This window comes from Aspergillus brasiliensis (genome assembly GCF_001889945.1).
Source record: "Aspergillus brasiliensis CBS 101740 unplaced genomic scaffold ASPBRscaffold_3, whole genome shotgun sequence".
Lineage (NCBI taxonomy): Eukaryota > Fungi > Ascomycota > Eurotiomycetes > Eurotiales > Aspergillaceae > Aspergillus > Aspergillus brasiliensis.
The window spans coordinates 855290-877746 of NW_027137444.1; the positions used below are offsets into that span (position 1 = coordinate 855290).

Sequence of the window (22457 nt, forward strand, 5' to 3'; positions counted from 1 at the left end):
GAATGATCCCTATCTGTGCAGAAGATACGAAGACTAACTGACTATATCTAGCCCAGGACGAGAAGGACTCGCTGGATACGAGCAGCGGACTTAGGTTCTTGACAAACTGGTTTGGTCCGAAGGAACAGGAACAGGAACAGGACGAGAAATGATGTCGATTTTCATATGTACTCTGTGATCGTGGGTACCAAAGAGAGGTTGGACGTGTCATTATAAGGCCATTTTTGTGGCAAAGAGTGAATGTTTCAACATCAATTATGGTTCCTCGGCCAGGTACATGTAAGCTTTACTTCTCATCGGATTTATTCACTATAATATAACATGGATTCATTTCATGAAAGTCTTACTGTCATCCTTCTCTAATTGCAAATTAAAAGGCACTTTTCTTCTTGAACTGATAATAATATAATTATGTAGCGGTATCATGCATGTATTTACTACAGAAACAAATGGCCTCTTAAATATAGAAATACTGGTATAGAGCTAGACACTACTCCAGTTTTGGGTGAATAGATGCACATCTAGATCGGCACGTGCACATTGTATTAAGTTAATAGCACACGTTGTTAACGTTCAAGAAGTCACTCTATTCTTTTATTTCCTCCAGGGCACTATAGGATCATCTGAGTCGACTGCCTCTTGTTTATGGTGGTCTGATATTCGAAGCCTCCAACGTATTCAAGGACCACTCCCGAATCATGAATAAGCCTGGAGTAAAGGAGTACCAGGCGTACTGTCCCCCCGGAGTCAAACGAGTAATTGCATCAGGTGGAAGCGCATGGATAGGAGAAGTTGACGAGACTACGGCCCTGAAGTACCCTCTCGCGCCCGACGACAAAGATGTGAGTCGGCTCGAGACAGAGGGAAGGTTCCTCGAAATTGTCGGACATCATGAACATATCATCAAAATGAAAGGATGCACAGAGAACGGCTGGCTCTATCTTGAGCGTGCGATCAACGGGAACCTGGATGACTATTATCTCAATCCGGCACATCCACATCCACCACCATCTCTCAAGCAAAGGCTAACCTGGTGCCGAGAAATAGCCGAGGTAGTTGCATGGGTCCATAGTAGGGGGGTCATCCATTGCGACATACAGCCCAGGAATATTCTTTTAGATGAAGGATTACGAATCAAGCTGGCTGACTTCCAAGGGAAGTATGTGTCGACGAATGGCATCGTGCTTCTTGATGGATGGAGTGGTGAGCCTTGCAGGTTCTATTGCCCTCGTCGTGACCCCTTTGACGCAAATGTGCAGACAGACCTCTTTGCCCTGGGGTGCACTATTTATTTCATTATGATGGGACATGCTGTGTTTCCTGATATTGTTGATGGCGAAGATGCGTGGTTTGAACGGGTCGAGCATAGGCTTGCAACGCAGCAGTTCCCAGAGGATACACATGCTTGCAGCGATATTACTCGCAAATGCTGGCACAAAGAGTATAAGTCTGCCGAAGAATTACTTCTGGATTTGAAGACTGTCCGAGAGGAACTGTTAGGCGCTGACGGTAGTCGGGCTGCTGCACAAGATGTCCCAAGGTCAACGAGATCGCAGTAGCTATGAGATAGCACTGTATTAGCTTATTTTGGAAAGCTGTCTTTCACATTCTTCTTACTTCTCTTACTTCCAAGCCACACCAATGTTTATGCCAAGTACATGGCATAGTTCACAGACCAGAATAACGGATTGGATGTAAGCACAAAAAGAGACTGACAAGCAATAGGGGGTTATTCCAGGTCGATTCCTACCAAGTCGCTTCTAAACCCAGTGATTGTTGGGCGACACTGCCCAAAGTTGTCATCGTGCACTTCACAAAATCACACCGGCTAGTACTTGGAGGACTAGATACATCGGTCACTGGATTAGAGTTATAGCAGCAATCCAGCATCGACTACTTGTCACGTGACTGTTTGTCCGCCGTATCTGCACCGAGTCCCTGTGAGGCTATTCAGAACATAGCATTCCCATTGCCACAAACGGACATCTGCGATACTCAGAATGATAATGGATACAATATATTGAGCAAACCATTATTCCAGCTAAATTGCTGGTCTTTCAGCATTATGTGACCGGATCGCTTATCAATCCTCGGTGAGCTAAGCCTGAATCCTGCAGCTGCAATACGCAAGTTGACTCATCGGTAGTCCGGCTATCTCCCCGACGATAAGCTACGAGCTTCATCCATCCTCATCCGCAATCTTAATAACAACACATCGCTCGTTACGTCGGGAAAGCGCGGGTTACACAACCCCTCCTTCCTTTCGCACAATGGATTCCAAACTGGATTTGGAGTCGTCGCACGGCTATCCGACAAAGTCGGATGCAAAGCCAAAGCCTCGCTCTTCTCTGGCGCGCAACATGGGACGCGTGCTTTTCACCGTGGTTCTTGCGTGCTTTCTGGTCACTTTGACGAATGCGCGTCGATGCACCCACCAGCCTGCTGCACAGTCGAGAGTGGAAAAAATCCTGTCAAAGACCCCGTTGATAGGTGAGTAGCGTGAGATCGAATGCCTACAATTGCTTATTTATCTGACGATCATAGACGGCCATGATGATCTACCCATCTTCATCCGCGAGGTTTTCGGAAATCACATCTACAGCGATGATTTCAGAATCCCCTTCACCGAGGGCGGTTTGAAGGGGCACGTCGATCTGCCGCGGCTCGCTGAGGGCAAAGTAGGCGGCACCTTCTGGAGTGTCTTTGTGGAGTGCCCGAAGAATTGGAGCGATTTCTCAGACGCAACCTATGCAACGAGTGAGATATATTACAGAATACCTTCCGTTTTCTTACTGATATTGTATGGCCAGGTGTTCGCCAGACTATCGAACAGGTAGATGTCATGTTGCGCTTGCAACAGGCCTACCCCAATGTCTTTTCTGAGCCACCGAATGGCACAACCGCTCTTCAAGCCTTCAAGGAGGGAAAGATCATCTCACCCCTTGGAATGGAAGGTCTCCATTCGATCGGAAATTCTCTGGCGCACTTGAGAAGCTTCTATGATCGCGGCGTGGCATATGCAACCCTTACCCATAATTGCCACAATCGCTATGCTGATGCAGCGCTTGTCGAGATACCCGGCGGTATCAAAAAGGCAGATCCCGTATGGCACGGAGTGAGCGAGGCCGGTAAGGATCTTGTTTTTGAGATGAACCGACTTGGTATGATAGTCGATCTGTCTCACGTTAGTGTGGACACTATGCGGGATGTCTTGGGAGCCGGAAAAGACGATTGGGCTGGCAGCCGCGCCCCTGTGATGTTCAGCCACAGTTCTGCGTACGCAGTCTGCCCGCATCCGCGCAACGTTCCGGACGATGTTCTGGAGTTGGTCAAAGCGCGGAATTCTATTGTGATGGTCAACTTCTCCCCAGACTTTATCTCGTGTACTGCTTCTAGCGATCCGAACGGCTTGCCAGAGTTTGATCCCGAGAATGCAACTCTTGAGCACGTGGTGGATCACATCATATATATCGGAAACCTGATTGGATTCGATCATGTTGGATTAGGAAGCGACTTCGACGGTATCCCTACTGTTCCACGTGGTCTGGAGGATGTGTCCAAGTATCCGGACTTGATCGCCGAGCTTTTGAGACGCGGAGTCAGTGACGAGGACGCAGGCAAGATTGCTGGTGGGAACCTGTTGCGGGTGTGGCGAGACGTGGACCAGGTTGCCCTTCAGATGCGGGCTGAGGGGGCGCTTCCAGTGGAGGATGAGCTGTCGTAACTTAAACGCATAATGCTCAGACTAGTTACTTGTATTGCACAAACATTCTTAAGGACTGGTGAACTAGTCATGGCAAATAAAATCCCACAATTACTACAACTATTGGTGTTAACATCAAACTGACCCCCCCCTCGAGAGAACCTTGATCATAGCTGCCCTAGTAATTTATCAGCCACGGACATCTCTTCGTATGCCACTGTCGACATAATGCGCACTTGAAAGCTTTAGGATCAGCTACATCAGTCATTCAGTATGTGCTCCACATTCGCGATCATCTTGAATACAGGTATAGGCCTACCCGGCATGTCTGGATCGGAATATTCTGGTGGCGCGGTCAACGGGCCCTTGGCATCTTGTTGATGGGAGCCTGTGCCCGATGCAGATGTAGAGAAATACTGCTAGATCAGCATTAAAATTTACTAGTAAATGGATACGACGACTTCAATCAGTTATCGTTCTTACGTACCTTCTTCTCCTCCTGAACATTCTGCGCTGATTTCTCATTGTTCGTCTTTCGACCATCGTTCTTGGTTTCAGGGATGTATTTCTCGGATTTGAAGCTGGATTGTCTGTTAGGTTCATGTATAGGCGTAGTAGGACACTTACGGTTCCAACGTTGGTGCCATTTGGTGGAATTGTAATATTAGTTGATGGGTTGGTTTCTTCATATGGTATGATAGCTCCTGTAGATTGATGGACAGACAGGTGATATTTTCGACAGATTGGGAAACACAGTGAATTAGGTGAATCTTAAAAGGATTATGTTCTCTCCATGGAGTAATGGGGTATGACCTGACATAGTCAGTATTGTATCATATCCTTATCCTTGGCGCGTGCCCGTTCACGTCACCAGCCGGAAGATATATCAGACCAAAGAAACTGGAATATCGGATGAAGAACCGTTATCAGTGAAATAACATTGTCATTTTTCTGTGACGCCTCTCGCCCAGATAGCTTACCCAGATAAAGCCCGAATTGACGATATCTGTGAATCGCAGAAGCTATTCCCTGCACAGATAAGTGGGTTCATTGTGCTTGAACATGGTATAACTATCGTGAATGATTTTCATTGCTAAGTCTAGGCAAAATATTCATAGCTTGAGAATTTCCCAAGTACAACAAATGATAGCCTATAAATCCCCCGTCGCTACCCAGGTAATATGCCATGGGTTCATGGGATTCGCAGATCGGTTGGAGATCACTATGTTCGTTCGGGAAAAGTATGAATGGTGATCAATTGCATATATAGAGTTGATCACTACAACTCGTGAATATCAGGATAGTCATGGCCCTGTCTATTGAATTAGAACATAGGGGGAATCTGATCCACTGGGGGTAATAAAAGGCCCGTAGCTGGACGTTCATGGCTTCATCTCATAGCATCCAGTTCTCCGAGGTTAAGAGCTCAATATATACTTGAACTTTGAACACGATGAAAGAGTGTCTATACTACCACTTTATGCTTTCCATCGTTCTTCGAGTTCAAAGACAGGCTGATTCCTCAAATTTTGAGCACGATGAGAGAGGAAATCTATACCACCTTCAACTTATGCTTGTGACCGCCCCAATATTGTATATATTACATGCTTGATAATTTCCGTTCTTTCGTGCCATCGAAAGAAGTACTGTCAAACCCTCAACATGAACCTAATAGAAGGGTTGCAGTCAGATAGGCCGGGAGAGTTGAAGAAGGGCTCTCTGGTCTATCTTCATGCTGATATTCTGTTCTATATACAGCACCTCCGAGCAGTACTTAGAATTTACGGTATTATGCCCCCGTTTTGGCTTTTTGTGCGGTCGCTAAGATGCTAACAAGGACTCTAGGAGCTTTTGCGGCCAGAGACGACTGTACATCTGAACAATCTACCCATATACTACCATATACTAGTATTAAACAATCAATGAAAAATACTAGGGACGTCCTCCTCCTCATCCTCCTGCTCCTTGTCGTCCACGTCCACCACGTCCACTACGTCTACAACATCCACTACATCTACAACTTCCACAACATCTACAACATCCACTGTATATTCAAAACATCAGAATGGAGTACTAATTTTGGAAGTATTAACAACACTATCAGCCACTTCCACCTCAATCACCTGCTACATCCATCTCATCACGCTCATCAACACCCCCTGTGTGTTCGACACACAAGGACGGGGTGCTAAAAGCGGAAGTATCGATAAGATTTCCAGCCTCCTCCTCCTCCTTATTTTCCTCCTCCGTCGCTGCCGCCGCCTCCGCTACCTATTCGCCATCGCCATCGATGAAAGGCCCGGTATGTCTTACTTCAAAGTTGTGCATACAGGTGCTGACCCGGTGATGTCAAAGATTCTGAATATCCAAGAATACAGGCTCTGGGGCCTCGGATAACCACGAACCCTTAGTTGCCAGTCGTTAAGTTTGGTAGCAGTCTAAGTGTACTAGGATACAGGCTCTAGGCAGGAGGGAAGAGGGATTCTTGCTGTTGTGAGCAGAGCTGTAAGAGTGGTGGAGCTTTAACTCGCAACTACTGAATGCAGTTCCCTTCCAGAAATATGTTCTTAATCCGAGGCTACTAGTGGTGTTCTTCTACCTTTTATACGCGCGGGAGGACATATGAGTGCTATGTCGGCAAAGGCATGCGGCAGATGCCCTCATACTTTTACATTGGATAATGTACAGTCTCCATCATATACTAGACATTGAGTATGTCACAGAGGTTGGAAATTCGACTATACCGTCCAAGATATATTATTACCTTAGATACTGGTTATACGGTACTACACATACCCATTAACGAATCATGAATGCGGCGGACTCTATTGGACACAATACTTCCAGTATAATATCTTGAAGCTTCAAGTAACTTAAAGCCATTAGAATAACTGGTCCGTCACCTTGCTCGTCGTTTCGTAGGTATGATGGCTCATAGTACTCCATCGTCAGTCACCAGCCACACCGCTGTGGCTCAGGCATTCTAGCGATCATCGAGATGTGGCTGCCTATCAGGATAGAAAATATATCGATTTAACAGTGTGTTCCAACTTACAGTAGTCACACTTCTATAATTACATCCTGTGATTCGATGATTAGGAGCATTCGAGTATGTCGGGGATTCCTTGAGTTCATGACAAATGCTGGATCTGGATAGGCTCCTCAGGCTCCCCGAGATGCCTTCCCCATCGGGCAGTTCATTGCGGGAGCCAATCAGAGGCCTCGCCGCCGGAGCCAAAAATTTCCTCGAAAAATCCCAAGGCAGTGGAAGTGAAAGAACCTCAACCTACCCCAGAACTAGCATTGACCTTTGTCTAAAGATAAGGGTTCGGGCTGTACTGGTCTCTTTGTGTTCGGTCCTTGCGACTCGCCTTCGCCCAAGTACCGATCTAGTCGGTTACTGCGATGCGTCCTCAGGACTCCATCAACCCCTCTTACTATTAGTTCAAGTGCTCCCCGCCCACTCGATTAACTATCTGGCCCGCCTCTGTGACTCTTTACGCGGCCACAAGGGTCTGGGATCCCGCCACTGTCACGCGGAACTCGTCTGTTGTTGTTTCGATAACCCAAGATGGAGACATCTGCAAACGAAGGTAGTTCTGCTCATCCTTTGCGACCTTACAAGTACTAATGGTTCATCTGCTTAGGTCTTTTGGCCTTCTGGCATTCCTACCGCTTGCCTCTCCTCCTCGCTCTCGCTACTATCGTCGTTCTCGTTCGCGCCTATCGTAAACTGCAGCCCAAATCTAAGATTGCGACCGCCTCCTCCATTCCGTCGTCGCCTCGCAGCCATTCTCCGGAAAAGACTGAAAAGACAATCAACAACTCCATGGTGAAAGATGTCGAAACAGAGAATTCCTCAGTGGCGGAGAAAGACGCGTCGCAAAAGCAGGCCGGTCCGAAGCGGGTCACAGGAAAGAAGCCGTTGAAGGTTGCTGGACGACGCAAAAGTTCTGACCAGGAACCCGCTGTCTCATTCATTCAGCCCATTATCTTCTTCGCTTCGTTGACCGCAAACACCGAGAGATATGCGCAAGTGTTGCTGGAGGACTTGCGTGCCGCTGCGCGCGATCGGGCCGACCCTGACAATCGGGAACGAGGCCTCCTTCCCCCTCAGATTCACGACCTGTCATATATCGATTTTGACGACTACTTCATCAGCGCCCCGAAGCCCCCATCGACCTCGCCAGGAACACGCTACGTCTATTGCATGCTGATCCCGACCTATAACATCGACACCGTCTTGAACACCTTCCTCGGTCACCTCGATGAGACTCATAATGACTTCCGCATTGATACCGCACCTTTGTCCGGTCTGGCTGGCTATTCTGTCTTCGGATTTGGCGACAAGGAAGGATGGCCTACCGAAGAGGAAGGTTTCTGTTCACAGGCCAAGGAACTGGACCGCTGGATGGCAAAACTTACAGGCAAGAAGAGAGCCTACCCTCTCGGGTTTGGAGATGTCAAGAGCGATGCGGAATCGGCCTTGAAGGAGTGGTCCAGCGGCCTGCAGGATATTCTCGGTGAGATCGTCGAAAACGGCGGCCTAGGCGAAGGCGTCCCTGGTAGCGGTGATCCGCTCGAAAGTGACGAGGAGGATTTGGACGATGAAGGTTCGGATTCCAACAAGGAAAACGGTCGGAAGCGGAACAAGAATCAATCGGTGGTCGACCTGGAAGATATCAAATTCAGCTCGGACGCTGCATCTGGATCCCCTATTCCAGTGGACTTCACTACGGGCGGAAAGACTTCTGCACCCGCCACCGACAAGGAAATGGTACCCAAGACCTCGCCTACTTACGCCGCTCTGACGAAGCAGGGTTACACCATTGTTGGTTCGCACTCTGGCGTCAAGATCTGTCGTTGGACCAAGTCCGCCCTGCGTGGTCGTGGCTCCTGTTATAAGTATTCGTTCTATGGCATCCGCTCTCACCTGTGCATGGAGGCAACTCCTTCGCTTTCCTGCAGCAACAAATGTATCTTCTGCTGGCGTCACGGTACCAACCCTGTCGGCACCACTTGGCGCTGGAAGGTGGATGATCCAGAGCTCATCTTCAATGGAGTCAAGGAGGGCCATTACAAGAAGATCAAGATGATGCGTGGTGTTCCCGGTGTGCGTGCGGAGCGATTCGCCGAAGCTATGCGGATTCGTCACTGTGCTCTCAGCTTGGTCGGCGAGCCGATCTTCTATCCCCATATCAACCGTTTCCTGGACATGCTGCACAGCGAACATATTTCCAGTTTCCTTGTCTGCAACGCCCAACACCCGGACCAGCTCGAAACGTTGCACCGGGTGACGCAACTCTATGTCTCCATCGATGCCAGTAACCGCGAGAGCCTACGCAAGATTGATCGACCTCTGCACCGCGACTTCTGGGAGCGCTTCCAGCGCTGTCTGGATATCCTCCGGGAAAAGCGCCATTATCAGCGGACGGTGTTCCGTCTTACGCTGGTCAAGGGATTCAACGTTGACGATGAGGTGATCGGATATGCCAACCTCGTCGAAAAGGCTCTGCCTTGCTTCGTTGAAATCAAGGGTGTGACTTACTGTGGTACTAGCACCAGCGCTGGAGCCGGACTGACGATGCAGAACGTGCCTTTCTATGAGGAAGTTCAGCAGTTCGTCACGTCTCTCAACGCAGAGCTGGAGCGCCGTGGTCTGAAGTACGGTATCGCCGCGGAGCACGCTCACAGTTGTTGCGCGCTCATCGCGTCCGAGCGGTTCCACGTTAATGGCAAATGGCATTCTCGGATCGATTACGATAGGTTCTTCCAGCTCTTGGAGAAAGAGAAGGCCGATGGTACCTCGTTCACACCGGAGGATTACATGAGGGAAACCGAGGATTGGGCGCTGTGGGGTAACGGAGGTTTCGATCCCAACGATGAGCGTGTCTACAAGAAGGGCAAGAAGAAGGCCCTTCAAGCTGCTGCTGAAGCTCAAGGATGATCGGCCGTCTTCCGCGGTACTATGTGCCTATGCATGGGTTCCATAACAGGCCGTCGGTTTGCAAGCCGGTCTGATCTCATGACCCGACCTACAGCCGAGACTCCTTCAATCGGTGCTCGACCTACCTGCAGCGTACCGAACATTGCTGCTTCACAAATGATGCGATGTATCGCCCCATTGATTTTACGGGCTTCGTTCGGGGGATCAATGACGAGCCCAAGCTCTCCGTTCCTGGACTCCGCCCCAAACACCCTCGTTTCATAGTGCCTGAAGGATGGCCCACAGACTCACTATATACGAAACGACAAGGCTAGTAGATTTCATTTATGACTTCCTGTATCTAGTTCAGATTACGAAATGACACATGTCGAATGACGTTCTATTGTTGCACCTGATCATACGAGTTTTTCTCATTGTTCTGACGGCCGTTGAATGATCTTTACTCATGGTTACTATGTTTGGCCTTCGCATATTCCTTTTGTTTCATACGTCTCCGCAATTGGCCCCCAGGTCGTTCTCATAACTTTCAGAACGGCTGTACTACACGATGTCAGGCTCTTGGCACGTCTCTTCCCATGGCTGTCCTTGACCGTGCATTCTAAATAGGGCCGAGAAGATCCATCGGCAAGCTTTCTGTCGATCTGCTCCCAAAAGGCGCTCACCCACGTACAGCTTGGTCTGAACAAATTTCGCTTCCGACTGACGCGCCGGCAGATTGGTCGCGTCGGCTAGTCATGCTTGTGGGGAATGATCCGAAGAAAGTGGATCAGCAGTCAGTGGGGACCATTTTCTGAACTGCCGGGCAGGCACGACTGCTTCAAACATATCGTCAATCTCGCTGGCGGTCCGGTCTTTCATCTCGGGCACGTACAGCCATGTTCCCGCGAGAGCAATGACCGAGAAGCCCGCACACATGAAACCGGTCTTACCGCGCAGGGCCCCCTGATCAGGGTTGAAGATATACGGTAAGATGAGGTTGAACACGACGCTGGACAGCCCGGTAACGAACCAGCCTAAGCCCTGGGGCTTGGCACGAAGTCGCAGAGACGATGCTTCTCCACCGACAGCGTAGGCTGCTGGCCATGCACCAATACCACACGCCGTGATTACCGTGACCAGTGTGATCCCTGTGTACCTGAGCGACCATTGGCCTTGGCTTCTGCATATCCGTTCCAGAAAACTTACCAGGCGCTAATTGTTCCCGGGAAACAGCCGGCAATCCCCATACCTATCCAGGCGAGCGTTGACACGCTCAAGCTGGCAATAACTAAAGGCACACGGCCAAATTTAGACAGAGTCTGCATGCTGACTATGTTAGCCGCCAACCCCAGTCCGATGCCAGTCTGCAGAAACAAAAAGCTCCTGTGGTGCTCCATGCCGACTATTTGCAGAAAGTAGCTGGTCTTGGATAACAAGGGTAGGCCAAACAGCGATGGGATGAGGTTTGCAAACATGACGATCATGGTACGTCGGCGGTCGACGCCTCTGAAGCAGTCACGGTACCCAGTTGCGTTGCTAGCGGCGTCTCGACCCTCCATATCAATGAACGAGCATAGTTGCTCGAAATGGTTCTGCGATTCGATAGGGCCGGAATCCAGTCGTCGCTGCGATTTGCGGGCAGCGCTGATTCGACCTCTTCGAATGAGATATGTCGGGCTTTCGGGGAGAATCGCTGCAACTAGCAGAGGCAATGCGGAAAATGGCCACTGAGAGATGAAGCAAGTCTTATATCCTCGACTCCCCGCAACATTCAAAGAGTTGTACACCACTACACTGCCCATCAATTGACCCAGGAGGATGAAGATGGGAAAGAAGGCCAGAACCGGGCCTCGCAGTACGGGAGGCAAGGTCTCCGACATGTATGTTTGCGTCGTGCATGTGATCACGTGAACCGAAAGGCCTTGCACCAGCTTTGCGGTCAGAAAGACGGTTCTGCGGGCGTCTATATCATTAGGGACATTCGACACGTATGCGACGGCGACAGCGACCGCCGACAGAATAGCCGCCAAAGCTAAGCAAAAACGACGTCCGACTCGGTCTTGTAATTGTCCTGCAGCTATAGCTCCAAAGAGACCGCCCATGGGGCTCGCTACATCCCATAGACTCAGCCATAGGGAAGGAATGATGAGCACGCCGTGTAATCGACGACCGAAATCGCGTCTCGCGAGGTCAGAGATGCTACGAAGAAGCAACTTGAGACAATGCTTACTGGAACTCCGGCATAGCGGAAACATTCCCCACGATGACTAGGTCATATCCATAGAGCAGAATACCAGACGCCAGTGCTACGCAATAACCCAGGATTTTCGGGTACTGTTTGATAGCCGCCAATAGCGAGGAGGGTGTTTTCTGTGGCACGAAAGGGAGATGTTGCCTCGGAGGAACTCTACTATCCCTTGAAAGGAGCATTCTGCCTGTGCGTAGAGCAGCGGTCAACAATCATACGATGGATGGCATGATATCCCCCTTAAGTATCAAAGCCGCGGCATGAATATACTCCGAGACTAAGGCCGACCGTGTGTACATGTTAGTGCCCATGTGAAGCTTACACGAGGTTGTACAACGATCTCGGTGAGGACTGATTGCAACAACCCATGCCTCTATGGGTGCGATCCAAGTGAATAGTGGGTTGAGCAACCCACGCATGATTGCATGTAGGACGGTGTCGAGACTTCAGTCTTATTCTGGCATTTGATGGCTCGGAGAACTAATTTGTCCATGTCGGTTGGGCTGATAGCCACGGAACTGTCACCTGCTTGAGCGGTCGCGATCTGTACGAGATGCGTGAAACTTCACGGTTCTGCGATAAGATGGGGGTTCGAGGTGTACCGTTTCAGTTCTACCACGACCTCATAACTTCATCGTCTCTCTGGCAATGATTTGCATCTGATCGGTCGAAGTGTACTCCGGCCTGGCTGGGCCATAGGCAGACTGGCTGCCTGTAGACATAACTGGTGCTAACCAGGTAAGATGACATTTGAGCCTGTGCGTACTGATGTTCTCCGTAACAGGCGGAAGGTCATTCCGACTGCACCACAACAATATTGAAAAGAATCCACTGATTAGGTGTGCTCTTTGTGAGTCATTAAGAGGCAGCTATCAGCCTCACACAGCAGGCAGTGATTGACAGAACCATTGGAATTGCCGGCATACACACTTAGACGGCAGTCAATCGCTAGCTGTCGAAGTGAGCCGTCCTCAGGGGATGCTCATGCTGCAGGAACTGAAAGTTCTCCTGACCGTGTTATACAAGCGGAATAGATTCCTCCTAGCCCTCTTCCCCTTGCAGGGATACGAAGTTCTAGCCCAGCTAGTCACTGGGGTAGCCATGAAGAAGGCCAGTAGGAAGACTAGTTCTTAAAGCAGAAAAAGCAAGACAAGGCACTAAGCAGCCGATCAAGAATGTTCTAGGAAATGCCAGCCATCCCATCCCGCCAGTCCCTGTCTATTGCACGTGCCGAGATAAAAAAGAAGAAAGACGGGGCGCATCCTGGGACGAAGATCAAAAAAGCAAATAATCACAGGCGGAGTTCAAGGGGGAAGGAGTTCCTACTGGCTACTAACTACTGGCTACTGCAGCCATCTGCAACCGTCTGCACGATTGCTAACTCTGTTGGTGTGTGTGGCGAGCTGCTAGGGACTTGTGCCTTTCTGGAAACGGTTTCCGATCGACGGAGATTGCGGGACACACTCTGGTGTAGACGGCTTAGGAGGCTGTCGGGCTTCCGCGGAACTTGGTGCTACCATTACTTGGAATTTTTGGGAAGCAAAATGATTTCATTTCGTTTGCTGATTGTTGGTCGGCTGTTGTGTGTGCGGTGGAACTCGGATAGCAGCAGCATCTGATCTATCGCAATCAATCGTGCTTTTTCTTTTTTTGTTTCTTTTTTGGATCTTTCGCCACGTGCTGCGGATGCGCTCGGACGAATGGCTTCCATGTGGCAATTAACAAGATGGCCTCCTTCTGCGCCCGCCGGGTGTGTCAGTAAGATGAGGATTACGTTGGGACACCTCATGGCCTGGTTAGTGGTGGATGGTGAAACGGCCAAACTGGATTTGCCTGGTTGACAGGCCTTGCCTCCGTTGCGGACCAACGTCAGCCAGCAAGTGTGGTCCCCATATGACCCGGTATTATTATCCAGGATCCATTATTCCATTGGCATTATCCTTCTGGGTCGGACTCACATGCCAGAAGGAACAATCAACAATGGCCTTGACTGGCAATGACTGGAGATCAGCTCGGGGACTTCTTTCTAAAATTAACGCCAATTTAAATTACACGCCGGGCTGCGGGCCTGCTGGTCTGCTCTTGCGTTCTATCAATCGCTCCATCCAGCATCCACCGTGTTAGATCCGTCTAGTGTTCCTGTGCCAGTCTGCCAGGCACTTTTAGCGTCCGCGACTTTCCTTCAAATGGGAAAAGAAAGTCGAGAGCCTACCGTCCGCCCGGGACCTGCACCAAAAGGGAGGAAGGAGGCAGGAGCAGTAAGATTGCGCACTGAGATGATCCTGCATCCTGCAGTCGGACTCACGGCCGTAATCCGTCGGGCTATCTCGAGGACATCAATTGACTATGAATTGAATGATTGTGACTTGAATGGCTCCGTGTCAACACAGTAAACACATTGATGGACTCCACAGTCAACCCTTCGAGAAGCCCGCTATTGATGCATGCCGCATTGTATCAGAGCGACCGTCAATAGTCGCAATCCTGTTGATGACTAGAGATGCAATCATGGCCCATTATTCCGTATTTCCATTTCATTTATTTGTTGTTTGTCATCCGTGCCTCGAGGACGACCATCTCCACCCTCCGGATGGGCTTCCGTGCCGGCGAAGAAGACCCGGTGAAGACCATCTTTTTTCCCAAATAGCAGAGGATCTGCTTGAGTCGTGAGGCTGTCAATCTCTGACGGGGCGGGGGATTTCTCTACACAAGATGTCTGATTCTTTTGGTCTGGTTTTTTTTTTTGGGACTCGACAGCTGGAAGAAGGGGTTTTCTCCTATTGTATTTTCAATTTTTTGTGTACTTTGAATGGAACGCGTCGGTGAGCAACGCGGTTCGGTTCGTCACTTTCCCACCCCTGGATTCACATCACCGCTACCGCAGCAACTCCCAAGTGCCAAACCACCAACCTAAACTCCCTTCCATCCATGGTTCTTCCCCCCTAGCTTTCCAAGACCCCCCTGCCATGACAGTTGAATAGGGACGGCCCCTGTCCCGATAGAGTATAAAATTTCTGCACCGTCCCTGACTCGACCGTCGGGGATGCTGCCTTTCCTGGTGTGAAGGCCGATCAAAGTGGATCGACAGCACGACGCACCCAATTGACGACGCCGGGCGATGCGACTGAAACTACCGACAGACTGGGGCTGCATCTTCTCCATCTCCCAATTCAGACTAATCGCAATCCACGCTTAAAGAATCAGAATTTATTCACACTTCACAGACGGGTCCTGACTCGAAGGGTGACAAAAGAAGACCCAAAAACAGACCCCCAACAACGGCCTGCCAGCCCTGAATCCACTGCAATTATACTGGAACCGTGGACACGGTCCATCATCGAGCAAAAAGTAGTAACAAATTGACACTGCACTGCAAGCGAGCCCGCTCAGCTTCGCCTGCCTCCAGTTAGTCGGGCGTAGATCGCCTTCTCTTTTAGGAGTGCGCACAAGCCCATCATCCGTCTCCTGGTGGACGACGCATGAACATCTGCGACCCGAACTAGGGCAGCACCGTTTGGCATCCGACGCGATTAGCTTCGTGTCTACTGCTTAGTCCCGGGACTGGTTCTGGACCTCCCCGGCATTTCGGGGGGGTGGCGCTTCTCATATATTGGGTCACATCCCCACCCCGCGGGTGCTGACTTGGGCTGGCTTTTGTCGAACATGCCTCGACTGCGTCTGTAGCATGGCTAAGGATGACCGCAGCCTCGAGGTCAAGGCGGTTGCGGCCGCCTTTATGTCGGTTGCGTGTGTGACTGTGATTCTACGATGTTATGTGCGCGGATGGATTGTGCGCGCTTTTGGGTGGGATGACTGGGCCATGGTGGTGGCCATGGTATGTTACCTGCACGATGAGTCCATATTTGTGTCTAATCAGCAGGATGTATAGGGGTTCTACGCCATGTTCTCGGGCTGCATGATCGGAGGGAGTATATACGGTACGGGACGACGGTTCAAAGACTTGGATGCGCATCAGCGTGTAACCGCCATGGAGGTTGGTTCTCCTATTCCTTACCTCCAACACAATCAATCTAACGTGACAACTAGTACTGGTGGTTTTGTGAGATTGCATATTGTTTTGCCGCCGTCGCCTGCAAAATCTCCGTCTGCATTTTCTTGATGCGCATTACTGTTCGACGCCTCCATATCTGGATTCTTTGGACGGTCATGGTGTTGACCGTCGTTGCGGGCATGGTCTTCATGTTCATCATGTTGCTGCAGTGCAAGCCGCTCGCCTACTTCTGGACGCGCAAGGCCTTCAACCCGGAGATCAAAGGCCACTGCATGGACATTCAGATTGTCATCGCCATGACCTACGTGTACAGCGGGTTTGCGGCGCTGTGTGATTTTACCGTCGGTATTCTGCCGATCTTTCTCGTGCGCAAGTTGCATATGAAGCAGAAGACGAAATGGGCGGTGGTGGGAATTCTGAGTATGGCATGCATGTATGTTTCTCCTGCCTTGATGCTGGCCGACGAAACTAACAACGTCACAGCGCCTCCTCTGCTACCATCATCCGTATTCCATGGGTACATACCTTTGCGGATTGGGACTTTCTCTGTACGCCCCCCCAGCTTTTACACAACCCCCACAGGAACTCTACTAACCTCACCAGACGCCACCGTTGAAATCGCCCTCTGGTCCAACATCGAATGCGGCCTCGGTATCACCGCCGGCAGTCTCGCCACCCTCCGTCCCCTTCTCCGCAAATGGCTCGGCTCCAGCGCCGACCACAACTACGACGCATCCCCTTTCCCCGGTCCTTCAGGCTCCCGACCCCTGGGCAAAAGTGGCGGCATGGGGCGCAGTCACGACCGACCGTACCCCCTGGGCTCACTCGACGACGCCGCCGCGCAGAACCGTCTCCGGCCAGACAAACTCGCCGTGACCGTGACGACGATCCAGAGCCAGGTCGACCCCGATACGCGACTCTGGCGCGGCGGGTCCTCCAACAGCAGCGAGGAACGCTTAACAGGGTCTTCGGGGAATGCCGAACGGACGCACGCAACGATCCCCGAGGTGGGAGGGTCTGATTTGGAATTAGGCATGGGCATGGGACTGGGTATCCATCGGACATTTGAAGTGACGCAGACTTCCTCGGGAGGCACGTCGTCACAACATACTGTGGGTGTGAGAGAACATGTCTGATACCGATACCCTTCCTGTTTATTTCCTGTTTCCTGTTTCCTTGTTTCCCTTGGGTCGGTCTTGCTTGATATTCGGTGCATTGGGCTGGAGTGGATCTTTCCTTTGTTTTTTTCCCTTCTTATTTTCTTTCTCATTCTATGGGATTAATGACATCACATCGCATACATGGCATCTATTGCATCTATCATCTATTGCATAGCATAGCATAGAAGCGAGCGCATGAATATAATGATTTATCATTTATCATTTACTCAATCACCTTTCTTCCATAATGAATCCGGGTATACTCGGTAATTGATCTGGACTTGTCAGATCGTAGAAAGCTTAACTAGGTGATTGATTGATTGATTGATTTATTCCTTTTATCGGGATCTGGCAGTTCGGGATCTGGCATCTCGGACGAACCCCGACGGATAGATAGATCGATAGATAGATACGAAGAAAACAGGGATCAGTTGGTTTTAGTTGATAGATCATATTCGTATGTTCGTAATTCGTATAATCGTATGTTAAATGGTGAATGTTGATCGATCGATATATCATGACCTACGGAGTAACTACTACAGAGCAGTACGGAGTACTTCTGCATATGCAGGGAAACCAACGTACACTTCGGGGTGGGATCCGGTTGGGGGGATAGTATAGCTGGATACTAGATATTTATTTTACTCTTGATGATGTTTATGTTTATGTGGGTGATTTCTGTACGAGATGGATATATATCATGCACGATAAGATTCTTCTTACAATTCTGTATAGTAAGTATACTACTGGATATATAAAGTACTACGGAGTATTAGTATTAATTATCTGCCGACAGGTGATTGTACCAAAAGCCGGAGTGACTTGGCAGGATGATATCATATGATATGATATATCATTATATAGTTAGTACTTACCAGTTAGTTCCTTGGTAAATCAAGGAATAGGATCAAAGAACAGGGAAGTGTTGGGGATATCATTTACTAATACTTCATAGTACCTTCAAGGTAAAGCAGGAATTCTATGCAATGTCTCTATTGAATATACTAAGCACGACAAAGTACTCTTGACTATTTCATAATAATAGTAGTAGTAGTAGTAGTAGCAGCATATATATCTGGGTGTGTATGTATCATATAAGTGGCATGGGCTCGTAATATAATCTCCAAGGGGAGATCGTTATTGTCTTCTCTTGATAGGCTATTGTTCTACTTATAGGGGTCAAGTTTAGTGTGGTATGCATTAATATCTTATGTTATCGCTTTATAAGAGTGCAGTGTGCTTTTAGTGTAATACTCTGCTGGCATCAATCATTCTATTTACATCTATTATTCTCTAATCATACCAAATCGCATTCATACCGAATCCCTTCTCCGGGATATCCACCCGCGCCACCCGCGCCAGCGTCTCATCCTTGAAGCGGTAAATCTCCACGAATCCCAGCTGGTCATCGCACAGTGCCAACCACTCATCGCTAAAGTCGCACGGGCTGACCGCATTCGAGTGTCCACCACTCGTCGACGTCGGGTGAATGAACAGCTGCTTCTCAATGTTGCCGTTCGGGCCCAACTTAAACGCCGTGATGTATCCGGTGATATCGAAAGAGTTACCACGGGTGGTCGCGAAGAGGTACTCGCCGCTGCGGGTGGTGAAGGTGACATCGCCGCGGTACTTGTTGCGCGGGGGCAAGCCCTGGGGCAACAAGGGGTATGTGATGTGGGTGAAGACGGGCTTGTGGGTGCGCTCGTCGATGACGTACACGGCCAGACGGTTGCCGGCTTCCATCAGGGCGTACAGGTATTTGCCGCTGGGGTGCATCTCGACCCAGCGGGGGTGGTCACCGGGCGCCGGGGCCTCGAGGCAGTCGACCAGGGTCAGCTTGCCGGTTTCGGGGTCCTTCAGGTGTGTCCAGATCTTGTTGGCCTGGAGATCGGCGGAGTAGAGGTAGGTCTCCGTGGGGTCGAAGACCATGCCGTGGATGCCGGTGTTGGGCTCGTACTCGTAGTTCTGGATGTTCTCGAGGAGACGGCCGTCGGGGCCGGCGGAGAAGACGTTGCCGTAGCCGGCATATTTGTAGAAGGGGTTGCCGTAGACGTTGTAGGGGGGCTTGTGGGCGGCGAGGACGAAGATGGCGCGGGTGTTGGTGTCGGCGCTGGGGGCGAGTTCTAAGCAGTTAGCAGGATTCGATTGAGATAGGAGGTTTTAGATACACACCGTGACCAGCAACAGGGTGAGAGGCCTGGTGGACAATCTCCGTGGGGCTGTGGACGGCGAAGCTGTTCCACTTCTTCATGGCGGCGCCATAGATGGCTTTCTTGTCGTGCTAGACGGAGTGAGCGGGCAGTAGAGCAATGGAGTATTAGGGATTGGACCTACCGAAAAGGTCATCCAGGAGATGGGCTCCGCCTCAGGAATGTCGGTCTTCTTGACCAGGTCGAGAGTGAGGGCCTCATCGTCAAAGGCGACGGTGTAGATGCGGCCTGGAGGGGTCCAGGTACCGACCATGAGATGATGCTTCATGTTGGCGGGGGCGGTAGGAGTGAAGAGGGAGGCTGTTTGGATATGAAAGGGAGTAGTATTCTTGGAGAAGAAAGATGAACGAGCAATGGCACGGAACATAGTCCCTCGTAGAAGAAGAGGAAGAGAAAGGCAAAGATGCGATCGGGAATGAAGGCGAGCAGCGCAGCCGATGCTTGGCCCGATGCGGTAATGCGGGGAGCCGGCATCCGCGACCGGCATCCGGGGATACCTTAGAAATCAGTATATATTCATTAGCTATGACAAGAATAGATCATTGCCTATAATCTATTGAGTATATCTGTCAAGTCTTGAGGCAGTAGATTTTGAGGTCTGCATTGTGGATGCTGGCGTGGCACGTGCACTGCATCCAAGTCTATCAATCAGCCCTGCTGAGTGCTGATGGAGTAGTAAGTAGTATCTTCACCACACTCAATACATATCTCTCTTCTGTTACTCTGATTCATGAAAAACTCAGAATTAAGCAATATTAACACTCAAACCCGCTACAAATTCACTTCAACGAGTCATCGCTTAGAAAGATACCCACCCCCTCCATCCACATCCACACCACCCTATTCCAAGAAGAAGAAAAATACTATATATATGTTGCATATAGAATTCTGAAAAGAAACAATGTAATAACCTGCTAATAACATAAATAACCTTAAATCGAACTGCATAAGCATCATGGATAAACCTTCGGGGCTGATCCGCGGCAATTCCCACTGCCGGCCGGGAACGCGTTTAGCCGACTATCCACATAATAATTCAACGGTACATGTATATCAATCTCTCGATCATAGATACATAGATCACTAACTATTCACAAACACTGCGAATACCAGTCATTCTCCTTCGTGCAGGTATACCCATCCGCACAAGTGGTCGCCCCCGTCCAGCCCTGTCCACCACACTGCGCATAGTGTGCAGCCACTGCTGTGGATGTCGCTGTCGCTGTTGCAGTAGTAGTCACCTTACTCGTAGTGGTAGACGTAGTAGCAGTGCTACTAGCACTCGTCGTCCCCCCAGATGACCCTGAGGATGAACCAGGAGTATACCCCTCCAACACACTCAAATAGTACTCATAAGCAACCCCATCACTCGGCTCCAACGAAAAGATATAATCCCCCCACCACGGCCCAGCCGCCCACCACATGCCCCCCAACCAAACATCACTCGCATCGACCATCGCATCCAACATGCCAGTAACCGCCTCCTCACACACACTATTCGCACCGCCCGCAAACTCCCCCAGCACCGCCTGCTTCCCATTCTCCCTTAACCAGCTCGTGGCATCAGCGATACGCTCCGCCCCGATCGTCGAGCTGACGCACGTCGAACTCGTTCCGGAGCCATCACTATCCAGATACTGGTGCATTTCGTAGATGAGACGGTCGTTCGGGTCAGTCAGGTTGACCAGGTTCGTGTTCACGGTGGTCCAGGTCCAGGCACCCGTGTAGGAGTTGCCTTCGACGAAGATGTATTGTGTGGTGGCGCCGGTGGCGCGGATGGCCGTGATGGCGGCTTGGTTGAGGTTGAGGACGAGGGTTTGGTCTTCGTCGTGGAATTCGTTGTCTATAGCCGATTAGAATACCTCTAGAAGACTGTATATTGGGCAGGGGAGGGGAAGGTACTAGTATCGAAAATGACATGGTCATTATCAGTGAACTCGCTGGCGACTGTGGTCCAGAAGGCTGCAAAGTCGCTGCTGGAGGTGATGATGTTGCCGTAGCTATATTCATACACATTAGTCTAGTTTCATACCATAGAAAGTGAAGAAGGGAAAGACGTACTATCTTCCAAAGTTATGCGGATCAACCACCGCATAAGCACCCAGATCAGTAATGGTTTTCACCGTCTACACCATCATCAGTACACCTTACTCCCAAGGGGGATGGGAGGAGCTTACAGCCTTCAAATCAGCCAGATACGTCGCATCCGCCGCACCCGTCAACTCAGTCGGCACCAACCGCTCCATGAGAAACGGCACGCGGAAGATATTCATCCCTGCACTATGCAGCGTCGCGATAGCTGTCGCATCAGGCCAGATGTAATCCGTGCCCAGGGTGCCGGGGATATTACCGGAGCCGAATTCAGCGCCGGATTCGTTGCTTCCGAACCCTGCCCACTTATCAGTATATTCCATTAGTAGAAAGAGTAGTGGTGGAGGAAGAGGTAGATACATTTGAACCCGGAAGACCGCTTCGCCTTCGGACTGCTATTCACAGTCCAGGCTTGGATGAGCAGGACAGCTACAAGCGAGAGAGTCTTCATCTTGACTAGTTACTAGTCACTCAATATTGATTCCTCTTTCTCTGAATACCGGTGCTTGATGCTACTCTCAGTACTGACAAAGAGGTCATTTATATCCATCTTAATAGGAATCATCTGATATTCTGGCAGAATACTACCGGCATCCGGACCGACAATCCATATCACATTACTCAGAAAGCATTGGCCCATTCCTAAATAATAACGGGCAACCAGATTCGTCACGGGTGTGCAGAAGATGCAGAACCAGTTCCTTGATTACTCGTTGGCTAGTTGGCTACTCCCCTTTGCTGATCCGGAAAGGACCGGATCGTCGTCCGCTTCGGGGAAAGCGAAAGGAAATTAAAATAAGCCAAGCTTCCTGCAGAAGATGCATGCATGCATTGGGTGCGGAGGGTAATCCCGTCCAATGCCATGGGATGCTGTCAGCACTATTTTAGCTTTCCGCACGGATAGTTAGTATTCTGTAATCTGCAGATACGTAAGGACGATGCATGATTGGGTTAGTTGTGCCTAGGTTGGTCGGGTACGGGAAGTTAATTTAGTAAGATTATAGTATAGGTTTGAGGAGGTAGATTCCATCAAGTGATCATGTCATATTGCTCCCTAACTAACTGTAGTACGTGTGCTAACTACTTCACTAGCTATCTTCTTCTCCA

At 50.0% G+C, this 22457-nt stretch overlaps 11 protein-coding genes across 11 annotated transcripts; 7 read left to right on the forward strand and 4 right to left on the reverse strand.

Moving 5' to 3' along the window:
- Nucleotides 1–579: 579 nt before the first annotated feature.
- On the forward strand, nucleotides 580–1715 carry ASPBRDRAFT_667813 (serine/threonine protein kinase; the record flags this gene model as incomplete). Its single annotated transcript, XM_067628792.1, has 2 exons — nucleotides 580–1509; nucleotides 1711–1715. Exons 1-2 carry the CDS (start codon nucleotides 699–701, stop codon nucleotides 1713–1715), a joined length of 816 nt encoding a protein of 271 aa, XP_067481653.1. The 5' UTR covers nucleotides 580–698.
- Nucleotides 1716–2270: 555 nt separating this feature from the next.
- Nucleotides 2271–3724, forward strand: ASPBRDRAFT_27438 (putative dipeptidase; the record flags this gene model as incomplete). The annotated part of the gene is made up of 3 exons (XM_067622377.1): nucleotides 2271–2490; nucleotides 2545–2757; nucleotides 2811–3724. The coding sequence occupies 3 exons, from the start codon at nucleotides 2271–2273 to the stop codon at nucleotides 3722–3724; spliced, it is 1347 nt and encodes a 448-aa protein (XP_067481654.1).
- Nucleotides 3725–3963: 239 nt separating this feature from the next.
- On the reverse strand, nucleotides 3964–4350 carry ASPBRDRAFT_193127 (uncharacterized protein; the record flags this gene model as incomplete). Its single annotated transcript, XM_067620572.1, has 3 exons — nucleotides 3964–4119; nucleotides 4191–4284; nucleotides 4331–4350. 3 exons carry the CDS (start codon nucleotides 4348–4350, stop codon nucleotides 3964–3966), a joined length of 270 nt encoding a protein of 89 aa, XP_067481655.1.
- A 1275-nt stretch (nucleotides 4351–5625) lies between these two features.
- ASPBRDRAFT_193128 (uncharacterized protein) lies at nucleotides 5626–6114 on the forward strand (the record flags this gene model as incomplete). The annotated part of the gene is made up of 3 exons (XM_067620573.1): nucleotides 5626–5749; nucleotides 5808–6005; nucleotides 6059–6114. 3 exons carry the CDS (start codon nucleotides 5626–5628, stop codon nucleotides 6112–6114), a joined length of 378 nt encoding a protein of 125 aa, XP_067481656.1.
- Nucleotides 6115–7274: 1160 nt separating this feature from the next.
- On the forward strand, nucleotides 7275–9650 carry ASPBRDRAFT_193129 (flavodoxin and radical SAM domain protein; the record flags this gene model as incomplete). Its single annotated transcript, XM_067620574.1, has 2 exons — nucleotides 7275–7296; nucleotides 7351–9650. 2 exons carry the CDS (start codon nucleotides 7275–7277, stop codon nucleotides 9648–9650), a joined length of 2322 nt encoding a protein of 773 aa, XP_067481657.1.
- A 732-nt stretch (nucleotides 9651–10382) lies between these two features.
- On the reverse strand, nucleotides 10383–12059 carry ASPBRDRAFT_118956 (uncharacterized protein; the record flags this gene model as incomplete). The annotated part of the gene is made up of 3 exons (XM_067617211.1): nucleotides 10383–10785; nucleotides 10836–11810; nucleotides 11860–12059. 3 exons carry the CDS (start codon nucleotides 12057–12059, stop codon nucleotides 10383–10385), a joined length of 1578 nt encoding a protein of 525 aa, XP_067481658.1.
- Nucleotides 12060–13589: 1530 nt separating this feature from the next.
- On the forward strand, nucleotides 13590–14124 carry ASPBRDRAFT_448353 (uncharacterized protein). Its single transcript, XM_067625279.1, has one exon. It carries the CDS (start codon nucleotides 13684–13686, stop codon nucleotides 13999–14001), a length of 318 nt encoding a protein of 105 aa, XP_067481659.1. The 5' UTR covers nucleotides 13590–13683; the 3' UTR covers nucleotides 14002–14124.
- Nucleotides 14125–14667, forward strand: ASPBRDRAFT_448337 (uncharacterized protein). The gene has a single exon (XM_067625278.1). It carries the CDS (start codon nucleotides 14248–14250, stop codon nucleotides 14545–14547), a length of 300 nt encoding a protein of 99 aa, XP_067481660.1. The 5' UTR covers nucleotides 14125–14247; the 3' UTR covers nucleotides 14548–14667.
- An 895-nt stretch (nucleotides 14668–15562) lies between these two features.
- On the forward strand, nucleotides 15563–17025 carry ASPBRDRAFT_27442 (putative integral membrane protein; the record flags this gene model as incomplete). The annotated part of the gene is made up of 5 exons (XM_067622378.1): nucleotides 15563–15712; nucleotides 15767–15871; nucleotides 15925–16322; nucleotides 16373–16437; nucleotides 16493–17025. 5 exons carry the CDS (start codon nucleotides 15563–15565, stop codon nucleotides 17023–17025), a joined length of 1251 nt encoding a protein of 416 aa, XP_067481661.1.
- A 1214-nt stretch (nucleotides 17026–18239) lies between these two features.
- On the reverse strand, nucleotides 18240–19541 carry ASPBRDRAFT_146440 (lactonase family protein). The gene is made up of 3 exons (XM_067619257.1): nucleotides 19384–19541; nucleotides 19222–19330; nucleotides 18240–19172 (listed from the first exon to the last, which is right to left on the reverse strand). Exons 1-3 carry the CDS (start codon nucleotides 19525–19527, stop codon nucleotides 18343–18345), a joined length of 1083 nt encoding a protein of 360 aa, XP_067481662.1. The 5' UTR covers nucleotides 19528–19541; the 3' UTR covers nucleotides 18240–18342.
- Nucleotides 19542–19859: 318 nt separating this feature from the next.
- egl2 (putative endoglucanase) lies at nucleotides 19860–21935 on the reverse strand. The gene is made up of 5 exons (XM_067619258.1): nucleotides 21711–21935; nucleotides 21437–21648; nucleotides 21321–21385; nucleotides 21162–21259; nucleotides 19860–21102 (listed from the first exon to the last, which is right to left on the reverse strand). Exons 1-5 carry the CDS (start codon nucleotides 21799–21801, stop codon nucleotides 20351–20353), a joined length of 1218 nt encoding a protein of 405 aa, XP_067481663.1. The 5' UTR covers nucleotides 21802–21935; the 3' UTR covers nucleotides 19860–20350.
- Nucleotides 21936–22457: the final 522 nt, after the last annotated feature.